Below are 12,268 nucleotides of genomic sequence, written 5' to 3'. Positions count from 1 at the left end.
TAATACTGGATAGCCAATAAATTCCTATGTCTCACATAAGACAGAAAATTAACTATAATTTATAACATGGCAAACCACCTCTCTTATATTTAGATAGAGTATAACTAGAATAAACATTTTATATGCATTCAGTGTTCTGGTGTGGGAACCAAATGAGGGTTATATGCCATCCTAACACAGTGTTCCTCTGTCCTGTGATTTATTAATATTATAAATGTGAATCTTTATAATATTTTCTCAGAACAAGGTTATTTATTTTAAATATTCACAAGTTTAAAAATATTGATGATTTATTATGTTTACTTGAGCCTCAGATATATGACATTTCTTTTACAGTATTTTCTCATTTTTTAACGGCTATCAAAGTGGCATCCCTTCCTGAGTAAGATAACAATGTAATTTATGTGGATAAATGCATCTGAAATTTGTCAGATAAAACAGAGAAATGGTTATGTAGAGTTTAATACGTTTCACAGAATATAAACACAAAATAAAAGAAACAACAACAGCAAACTTTTTCTTTACTAAAACACAATTGTGTACTTCATTGCCAGTAGGTAAGATCGTTTCTGAATAAGTTCAGGGATATTTTCTTTTTTACTTTTGGTTGCGTTGGGTCTTCGTTGCTCCGCATGGGCTTTTTCTAGTTGTGGCGAACAGGAGCTACTCTTTGTTGCGGTGCGCGGCCATCTCATTGCAGTGGCTTCTCTTGTTGCGGAGCACGGGCTCTAGGCATGCGGGCTTCAGTAGTTGTGGCGTGTGGGCTCAGTAGTTGTGGTGCACGGGCTTAGTTGCTCCACGGCATGTGGGATCCTCCTGGACCAGGGATCGAACCCATGTCCCCTGCATTGGCAGGCAGATTCCTATCCAATGCGCCACCAGGCAAGTCCCAGGGGTATTTTCTAAGGCAAATAGAGTGTCCCTTTTTTGCCCTAAAGTTCTGAATAAAAAAAGAGAAATGTTACAGTGTTAATTTTTCCTGATTTAAATATTAGCCATTATTGTCCTTATTGAACTAATTTTCATTATATTTTTGCTTCAGAAGTTACTGCAATTTCCATTGACCTCTGCATTTTCTGTAGATGTGTTAGTAATTGGATAAAACATTCCACTAAGCTTTGCTGACCTAGATACCATTTTAAATGTACTCTCCAACATTTCATCTTAAATATGTGAGTTCATCTACATATTTGTATACATTCATACATGTTTAAAGTCACAGTACTAATACAAATTCACAGTTGATTATGATTATGATTACTGGTTTGATCAGAAGTTAGAGTTTACCACATGATCATCCCAGTAGATGCAGAAAAAGCATTTGATAAAATTCAACATCCATTCATGATAAAAACTCTCACCAAAATGAGTATAGAGGGAACATGTCTCAACATAATAAAAGCCATTTATGACAAAGCCACAGTCAACATAATTCTCAATGGCAAAAAGCTGAAAGCCTTCCTGCTAAATGCTGGAACAAGACAAGGATGCCCACTCTCACCACTTCTATTCAACATAGTATTGGAAGTCCTAGCCACAGCAGTCAGACAAGAAAAAGAAACAAAAGGTATCCAAATTGGAAGGAAAGAGGTAAAATTGTCATTATATGCAGGTGACATGATACTCTGTAGAGAACCCTAAAGTATCCACACAAAAACTATTATAACTAATAAATGAATTCAGCAAGGTAACAGGATACAAGATTAATATACAGAAATCTGTTGCATTTCTTTACACTAACAGTGAAATATCAGAAAGAGAAGGTAAAAAAATCCTGTTTAAAATCATGTCAGAAGACAGTTTAGGGCTACCACAGGTGCTAGAAATTTAGGGGTAAAATCCAGGACAGGAGAGAGCCACAGGAGAAGCCCCAGATTTGCATGCATGAAACTGTGTATTTAGACCACTTTGTTTTATTTCCCTGTTTATCAAGCTATACCATAATTTTCTGCCTGAAATAGACTCTCACCCTTCCACATTCTCTGCCTGGTAAAGAACTTAAAACTTCAAAGTTTGTTTATTTTAAGCAACGCTACTGAATGAAGTTAATTTATATACAATAAAATGTACCCACTTAGTATCTAATTAAATACATTAAAATTTTAACAAATGTTTGATATGCTGTTGGAGAGAATACAAACAATACAAACTTTTTGGAAAATTATTTCGCTTGTGTCAAGTAAGCATTTAAAATTTAAAATTCTCTGACCCACTAACGCACTTCTAGGAATGTATTATCTAAAAGTAACAATGTGGATACATAAGGTATACTCAGAAGGATTTTTTTCATTGCATTAGTGTTTGTAGTATCCAATGTTTGAAAACATGTAGTAGGCCAGTGTTTGCAAAGACCTGAATATTCATCTGGGGGCATGGTTAAATAAATTGATACATCTGCTACTATAGAATATTGTACAACTATGAACATAAGTTTGATATATTTCAACCAGTAAACATAGGCTTGATATATTTAGTGATGAAAGCAAGTTATAGACCAATAGCTTGTGTGTGTGTGTGTGTGTGTGTGTGTGTGTGTGTATGTTTCCATTCATCCAGTCAGTTAGCCATTGCAGTATTTGGGGCAAATAATAATAGCAGCTTGGACTAAGATGGGTTGTAGAGATGAGAGAGATAAATGATATCAAGGAAGATAAATTTAAAAGGATTGGGTGATATTTTGCAGGGGGAAATGAGGCAGAAGGAGGAGTTGGTCCCGCCTCCAGTTTTCTGGGTTTTGGTACTAGACCGATGGTGGGGCAGTTACTAGATATTGAAAACTAAGAATACTGGATTGGGAGGGGAAGGTCATCAGTTTGTTTCAGGTGTTTTGAATTTGAGGGGATTTTGCTATATTTAAGTAGAACTAAGTAGTAGACAGATGTAATGGATCTGGTACTCACTGGAGAGGTGTTGACTGGTGATATAAATTTGGGAGTCAGTTGCTTTGCTGATAATTGAAAACAGGCAACTTGCTCAGGGAGACAATTTAGAAAAGGAAGAGGAGACCTAGAACCAACATTCAAGAAGCACCACATTAAAGGTCAAGTATGAGGAGGATGAGTCAATGAAGGAGGCAGGGAGATTGTAGTATTATTAAATACAAGGGAAGTATTTTAAGGAGGAACTGGTCAATAATGTCTGAAAATGCTCTTTGCTCAAATGTGTGGCTAATCCTTAGCAAGATCCCTTTAAGTAAAATGATGGGAGCAGAAACTAGGTTGAAATAGGTGGAGTAGTGAGTGGTAGGAGAGGAAACGGATACAGTAAATTAGGCAGTTTTGTAAAAATTGGAAAGGTACTTATGATACTATGTTAGTAGCAGGAAATGAAAAAAAAAGCACAGTATAAAATTTGTCTACATCTGTATCTGTATTTATATCTAATATAGTGAAATAGTAAAGCAAGTACATGAACTTGAGCTGCACTGCCTGGGTTTAAATTCAGACTTACCACTGTATGACCTTGGGCAAGTTAACTTCTCTGTTTTATACCTCAGTTTCAACCCTGTAAAATGGGAGTAACAATAATACTTACCTCATTGGGTTGTTGTGGGGATTAAATGGATTAATATATATGCTTGCCATTATCATCATCATCATCATCAACCCAACATTTTTGTAGAATATTGTAAAGAGGCCTTAAAACTTTTATATGTTAACATTGAATATCTCAGAGAGATGGGGTTGGTATGGAGGAGAGAGAAGATAATTTACTTGTTTACTTTAAATCTCTGTACACTTTGTTTTGCGGTACGCGGGCCTCTCACTGTCGTGGCCTCTCCCTTTGCGGAGCACAGGCTCCGGACGCGCAGGCCTAGCGGCCATGGCTCACGGGCCCAGCCGCTCTGCGGCATGTGGGATCTTCCCGGACCGGGGCACGAACCCGTGTTCCCTGCATCGGCAGGCGGACTCTCAACCACTGCGCCACCAGGGAAGCCCCACTTTGGCTTCTTAAATCAATTCATTCAACACTTGTTGAGCATGTTGAATACACTAGGCGCTCTTTTAGGTACTAAGAATACAACAGTGAATACAAGAAAAAAATTCCTGTTCAACCGTGGCTTACATTCTGCTGTGAGGGTAAAAGGCAATAAACAAAGTATATATGGGAGAGAGAGTGTGTGTATACACACACTTACATACACATATATACACTGTTAGTGATAAGTGCTCAGGAGAAAAATAAAGCATGGAAGGGGATAAGGGGTTTTTAATTTCAAATAGGATGATCAGGGAGTGCATGTGAAGATAACATTTGTGTAAAGAGCTGCAGGTGATACGAGAGAGCCTTGAGGATTTCGTTTATAAGAGCATTTAGTTGAACGGAACAGCAAATGAAAGTTAAAGTTAGTGAAGAAAAAGCATAACTGGCATTCTCAGAGAATAATAAAAGAGGTTAGTGGGGCTGAAGAAGGTTACTGGAGCGGGGAGAAAGGGAGTGACGCCACAGAAGTAATAGATTTATTTGGAAAAAACATATTCTATAGGCTTTTAAAGAGCTGTGGCTTTTACTCTGAATGAGGTGGGAAGTCATTTGAGTGTTACGAACTCTTGACTTCTATTTTACATTCTAACTCTACTAGGTTGAAAACAGATTATTACTTTAGTAAATACTCCAATTAGAAAAGAACAACTAAAAGTGTACATGGATTCTAATATCACTTCCCTCCCCAAGAATCTACAGTGCTTCTGTGTTATCTGTTGTGTTACCCTAAGTTTCATTGCTTATGTTTTAAAGCTCTTCATAGTCTTGCCACATTTTACCTGTTTAATCCCATTTCCTCCAATTCTTCCAGACCTAGGTAATTCTTCTAGTCCTAATTTTTCTAAACCTAGGACCAGTTTTAGCATAGTTCCGTTACTTAAAATTTGTTCTGGTAAAAATAACTGGGAGATTTTACAACATGGACAATGAATACAGAAAAGTTTTCTTTCTATAAATAAATGTCTTGGAAATCTTCATTTAAGTGTTGTTGAAGCTCTTAAACATGTAAATAATTGATTCACTTTCATCATCTCATTAGTCAAGAGTCCCAGTTGCAGAAAACAATCTGTTTTATCTAGCGATTTATTAGAAGGTACTGGCCAGCTAACAGAATCTTTGGGAGGGCCATGAAATCAGATATTTTTGTTATATAGCTTGGAAACATGCAGGCAGGAGAAATGCTCAAGCATACCATGTGGCTTTCATGGTATGATCCAGCTCCATTCCCTCTGTTGCCCACATGTTATCTTTGAAGCTAGGCACCAGTCACTGGAACTTCTGTCAGAGCTACCACAAAAGAATCAGACATTGTCACCACTGTGCTTGAAAGATCACTGCTTCAGATCATTTACTTCTTCCTTCCAAATATTGCATATTTATGTATACTCAGCAATGCCTAGGCCTTGTCTCGAGCTTTAGCTGGAGTGGAGTCTGGAAAATGTTATGTATGTTATCCATCCTCTGCAATGTATGAAGGTATGCTTGAAAGATTTGAGTGAGTGTTGAGTATCTACCACATTCATGATAAAAAAAAATGAAAATAAAAACGACAGTGGAGTATCCTTTTTCAATTATCAGATTAGCAGCCATCAAAAGTTTAACAACTTTTATGTTAACAAAAATACAGGGAAACAGCTGGTCATAAATTCTGGTAGAAATATAAATTTGTGAAATGTGTAGAGAACAAATTGGCATTAACTATTAAAATTACAAATAAATGTACCCATAGATTCAGTAATTCCACTCTTGGAATTTATCATACAGAGTCACATAGTTTGGAAACATACGTCTAGCAATAGGAGACTGACTAAATAAATTACAGTATGATCTATACAGGGGAAATTCTGCAGCCACTAAAGAGAAGGATGTGGAATGATTTGGAAAGATCTCCAAGGTACAATAAATGAAAGAAGCAAGTTGAGCCTAGAGTATATGATATTCTGTGTTTGAAAGACAAAGACAAAGACATGTGTGTATAAACTGTAATAGAATTTCTATTTCTGAGAAATGGAAAATGAGGATTTGATGTGACATGCTAGGAGCCATGTATACCATAGAACTGATTTAGCACAAAATATTTACTAGACATTTGAGAAATCGATAGCTATTTGCATTGTATCAATAGAGGGAACTGTGTGGTCAAGGAATAGGACTGGAAAAGGGACTTATGTTTTACTTTGATACTTTTTGGATTTTATATTATTTGCCTGCATTGCATACTAACTAATTTGTTTTAAATTAGCTACTGCTGTTGTCTGCCAAACTATGTTTCTGCAAATAAGGAGTGTAAGGCTGTGGTATATTTATCATTAAAGATTTTGTATATTCCTGAATAAATTAAGAATTCTATATAAGGAATTTTTTCTCAATGACATAAGGGTGGTGTATTTTGGCGTCGTGTTGTATAATTGGTTACTATATATGTTAACTGACATAAGAAGCTGAAAATTAGAAAATGTGTCACTAATTACTTCTGGAAGTGAAATGAGAATGCTTTCTATTTAGAAAAAGCTTATGTTTATAAGTTAATTTACTATTTTGAATATTAGTTTTATATGTAAAAGATGTGATAATATGTGATTAACAAATACATAGCATTAATATTAGTTCTTAGATAAGAACTTAGTCCCTTTGTCCTCATGGTAAAGCATGAGGTAAAGAAGCAATACTCTTTACTGTATAATGCAGTTTCTCTTTACTAACATATAAATGTTAATACAGAGAGAACTGAGTTTTCCATTTGCTTTTCTGAGTTAATGGAATGAATATGAGAAAATTATTAAAACTTTTACCTTTTTACATTTTTTTTACATTGTTACATTTTTCACTGGTATTTTTGTGTTAAAGTAAGTATTCAAGGAAATGGTAAATTGTAGATATATGAGAATATCTAATTAAAAGTTCTGCTGAGCTTTTCCTTATTTAAGGAACCTTGAAAAATATCTTAACATCATATTGCTTTTCTACTTGCACATACTCCTCTCTAATTTAGACCCCCAATAATGTTGGTATGCTTTGTTAATATAATGTCACCTTAGAACTTTGATCTAGTCCTGGCTTTCAACTACTTACTTATTTGAAAAATCTAATAATATTTTAACAAAAATACTTGACTGCAATGAAAAGATGGAACCTTAAATGTCCAATGAATTTGAAATTAATTTGAGAGAGGACAGATTTGGGGCATATAGAAGAACACGCCACTTTTCCTAGTAGGATATTATGACCTAATCTCAGTTTTGAGTCTCTATTAAGTCAGTAGTCTTCAAAATGAGGTACACAAATCTGTTGGTATATGCTAAGAATATTAGAAATCTTATTATATACGTCTTGGTAATAGTACATGGTTTTGAAAGTTTGAGAGCCATTGATATTTAGGCAATTTATTGGTTTTTTTGTTTGTTTGTTTGTTTTGCGGTACGTGGGCCTTTCACTGTTGTGACCTCTCCCGTTGCGGAGCACAGGCTCCGGACGCGCAGGCTCAGCGGCCATGGCTTACAGGCCCAGCCGCTCTGCGGCATGTGGGATCTCCCCGGACCGGGGCACGAACCCGTGTCCCCTGCATCGGCAGGCAGACTCTCAACCACTGCACCACCAGGGAAGCCCAATTTATTGTTTTTTGTACCAAAAAAAGCAGCAGCTGGGACCAAGGGGTGAAGCATTTATAACTCATAAAATAAACTTGGAATGTGAACATAAACATTTTCTTTTCTTTTAATAAATGTGGCTGAACCTTAATGGAGAATGTTGAGGTATTAACAAGCTTATGGTAATTCAAGGGCATTTATCCAAATTGGGTTGCATCTCTTTCTTTTGTTTTAATATTTGTACTAAGCTTGTATACCATGGATGAAGATTTCATAGCCTAGTGTTTTCTCTCAGATTTTTTTCCCAGTTGAAAATAAAGATAATATCAACACCAAAACCATGTCCTTCCCTTTCAATTAATTGCAGTTTCTGGCCATTTCACGTTGGGTAGCTTTTTCCTCAGTATCCATCCACTTTACAACCATTTTCTCTGATTGCTGTATGCTCTGTGGTACCAAAAGAGATGGCATTTTTTTCCCTCGTACTTTCATGTATCCAGTACATTGTGGTGTGCATCCTATAAGAGACCAGGAAATATTATTGACAACAGTAATTTCATAAGTTATGAATGTTCATGTTTTTATCTCAGATATTCAAGATTAAAGCAGTCCAATTGGCTGAGAAACTCCTTCCTGCCTTTAACACACCTACGGGGATTCCTTGGGCAATGGTGAATCTGAAAAGGTAAATTCTATTTTTATGTGGTTATTCCTGTTCTAAATAAATTAGATTAACTGATTTTTTGACCCTTTAAAAAGGTATTAGAAATTTCTAATGATCAGCCCCCACCATACTTTTTAAGACTTAAACTGTTTTTCTCTTCATATGTACAGAAGCAAACTGTTTTTCTCTTCATATGTACAGAAGCATATTTCTTTAAAACATTGTCTGATTTTTAAAATATGTTCTTTACTTTGAAACAGTTCGCTTGCCGTAACCGTATTCCAGTTTCTACTGCTTGTTTCTCTAAGTCTAGATTTCTGTCTCTTACAAAATAGTTCGTTCTTTATGATTTGCTTATTCATTTCCATTTAGTGCTGTAATGGATTCAAAGTGCTTTCCCTCTTTTGTTTTATGTACACGGCATGTTGATCTTCTTCTAAGTCAAAATGGAACACAGTATACCTTAAAATCAGGACTTCCTATTGCTGAATGTCTTACTGATGATAAAGGAAGACATAATTCCTGACATTGACTATAGGGTCCTTTTTATGGTATTTACACTGTTGAAGTTCAAAGTGAGGCATGATTCTGTGACAGCTTTATTTGGGAAAACTAATCTGTTTTAGTCATTTCTAATGGAGAACTTTATAAAGTTTTAATTTTCACTGAGAAATCAGTATTTAATACTGAACATGACATCTAGCTTTACTATTCTTTGATGTCATGCAATATATATAATGTAAATTCCCTGTTTGTGAGGAAAAAGCTAGCTAGAGTTCCAGACCAACCTCCACAAAAGGATGTGGTCACATACCTGTTCTCTGTCCTTAGTTTCACGATAGATTTTCTGATGTTTCCTTCAGTAGCATTGTCAGAGTCATATCATATAACTTTCTTAGATAATAAGAATTTTAACTTAATTAGCTTACAATTTAAGTTTGAGATGAAGAAAGACTGCAGGATGTTATTATTATTTGTCTATATAGAAAATAACCTAAAAATCCAGCATTGCGGAACTTCAAACTTAGATTGAGATGAAAATAGAAGGGTTTTCAAGGACCATGTCTTGAACATAAGTTTAATTTTCATGTTGTTTCTTTGTATATATTCATACACATACGTATTTTACTTGGGTTTACCGACCACAGATGTAATTATTTACCTATTTTTTAAAGGTTTTTGTTTTTGATTTAGTTCTACATGTGTCTCACAAACAGACTTTCTTCCAATTTTGCTGTCTGAAAGCCAACTTATGTTAATAATCTAACATTATTTATCTCCTACAATATGATATGCAGCATATAGAAGCACAAACATAGATACTGGTGGAGCTTTTAAAATTTTTTATGGTTTGTTTGGATACTTGCTTTTCTACTTCTTATTTTTCTCACTCAACAAAATCTCACGGAAATACCCTTCCAGGTCATGCCACAGAACTTTAAATCAATCTTTGTGATGACTACATAGTAGAATATAGGATGTATTATAACACATAGGTTATACCATAATTTGTTTAATAATTCCATATCAGTGATATTTGTTTATTTCCATTATTTTGCTACAGTAAACATTGTTACAATGGCATCCTGTTATATGTGTCCTTGTGTAGTGGGGAATTTTCTCTGAAAATGATTCTTAGGAATGTGATTGCTGTATCAAAGGGCATATGTCTCTTTTATCTTTGTGGGATAGATTCCCGAGTGTGGAATTGCTGGATCAAAGCATATATGTATTTTTAAATTTAGTAGTTACTCCCCAGATGTTTTCCAAAAGGCTGTAGGTCATCATATTTCCATCAACAGTGTGTGAGAGTACCAAAATGTCTACAAGTATATGTTCTGTTTCATTTTCAAGAGACTGATGGCTATAAAGTGTTACTATTGTTATTTTCATTTGTATTTTCTGCTTAGTGAATTTGAGCATCTTTTCATAAATTTGTTGGACATCTAGATTTGTTTTTTGTGAATTGTCTGTTCCTAGTGTTGATTGGATTGTTTGTCTTTTTCTAGTTAGTTTATAAAAGAGCCTTGTAGATTATAGAATTATTTCTTTTTTCCCTGTTCTACTACTTGTTTGTTATCTTTATTTATAATAATATTTCATTCCTAAGTTTTAGATGTTTATATATTCAAATATATCTTTTATAACTTTGGGGTTTTCAGTCTTGGTTAAAAAGATTGTCTTCACCTGTATTTTATAGTCTTCTGGATTTCCATAAAATGTTTTTATAATACTGCTTTTTTTAAAAAAATCATCAAATATGATGTTGGCTGTAGATTTTTTAATCAATTGCCTTTATCAGATTGAGGAAGTTTTTTTCTCTAGGTAAACTGTTAAAATAACTTAGAATAAAATTATTCAAAAACTCATTAGATACTATTCTTACTAGGCTCTTTGTGAGGTGTTTTCACAATTTTAAATGTCATTTAATTTCCTAACAACCATGTGAACTAGGTATCATGAATTCTCACATTATGGATAAGGAAACTGAGTCTCACAGAAAGCAAATATCTTTTTTTTTTATTGTGGTAAATGTCACATAATAAAAAACATAACTATTTTAACCATATTTAACTATATAGTTCAGTGGCACTAAGTACATTCATATTGTTGTGCAACTCTCTCTATCATCCATCTCCCGAATTTTTCACCTTCCTAAACTGAAACTCTGTCCCCCTTAAACACTAACTCCCCATTCCCCCTCCCCAATCCCCACTCCCCGCCCCTGACATCTACCAGTGTACTTTCTGACTCTATGAATTTGACTATTCTAGGTACCTCATATAAGTGGAATCAAACAGTATTTGTCTGCACCTAATGTATATTGGAATGCATTTTTAAGGTTAATTTAATATATGTCCTGCAAACATGGTACCTTCTTTTTTATTCTTCCCCTGTGCTATACAGTAGGTACTCACCAGCCATCTACTTCATACATAGTAGTGTACATACGTCGGTCCCAATCTCCCAGTCCATCCCACCCTCCCCCACTTGGTGTCCATACATCTGTGTCTCTGTTTCTGCTTTGCAAATAGGTTCATTTTTCTCAATTACACATATGTGCGTTAATATATGATACTTGTTTTTCTCTTTCTGACTTACTTCACTCTGTATGACAGTCTCTAGGTCTATCCATGTCTCTGCCAATGGCACAATTTTGTTCCTTTTTAAGGCTGAGTAATATTCCATTGTATATGTGCCACATCTTCTTTATCCATTCCTCTGTTGATGGACATTTAGGTTGCTCCCATGTCCTGGCTGTTGTAAATAGTGCTGCAGTGAACACTGGGGTGCATGTATCTTTTGGAATTACGGTTTTCTCTAGGTATATGCCCAGGAGTGGGACTCCTGGGTCAGAGAAGGCAAATATCTTGCTCACGGTCCTACAGTTAATTAATGGCAGGACTAGGAGCCTATGTGCTACATCAGTAGTTAAGATTATTATTCTTATCTTCTACATCTATTTCAGCTCCTCTACCAAATCATGTATTACTCTATTCTGCTTACACTTTAATGGTAACTATAAGATATGGTTCTTGTGTCTAAAAAAGCTCATAATTATTCCATACTTGTCATTTGACTTACCTAATTTAATATTCATCTAGGTGATACAGAGTTTAAAAAGTCAGCTAGTGCTAAAAGAACTAAAACCAATAACATCAATCCTTCTATGAGAGAAAGATTTATATTTTTTACTTCCTCCTAAAAGTAGAAAAGACCTTAGAGAATGGTTTAGAGTTCTAGTAGGAATAACCTGTGAACTCTGCTACTTGAATAATTAATCTAGACTTCCAGTTCCAGCCATGGAATAGCTTATATCAGGTTAACTCTCCCACTGAAAACAATCATAAAAGGTCAGCAAGATGGTTTGAAGGGATTAGAGAGCAATTAATTAAGGGGGGACCCAAGGGGCTGTGATCCTAAGAGAAGGTCATCTCTGTAGAAACACTGGCTTTACCCCTGAGGGCATATTCTAAATTACGGTGCATGGCAATTGAAGCCAAGCCTAACATAGCAGTCATTTAGGGCAAAG

The 12,268-nt window shown here is 35.1% G+C and overlaps 1 protein-coding gene across 2 annotated transcripts in view; it reads left to right on the top strand.

The window, feature by feature from the left end:
• MAN1A2 (mannosidase alpha class 1A member 2) overlaps positions 1-12,268 on the top strand; it is a 171,240-nt gene that overhangs the window by 90,235 nt on the left and 68,737 nt on the right. For both annotated transcript variants that reach the window (XM_030869200.3, XM_030869199.2), the window contains exon 6: positions 8,162-8,256. In XM_030869200.3, coding sequence (XP_030725060.1) covers positions 8,162-8,256 — 95 coding nt within the window. The remainder of the gene's footprint in view (positions 1-8,161; positions 8,257-12,268) is intronic.

This window comes from Globicephala melas, chromosome 1 (genome assembly GCF_963455315.2).
Source record: "Globicephala melas chromosome 1, mGloMel1.2, whole genome shotgun sequence".
Classification (NCBI taxonomy): Eukaryota; Metazoa; Chordata; class Mammalia; order Artiodactyla; family Delphinidae; genus Globicephala; species Globicephala melas.
Note: the sequence above shows the minus strand (reverse complement) of the source record. Positions and strands in the feature narration are given on the sequence as shown.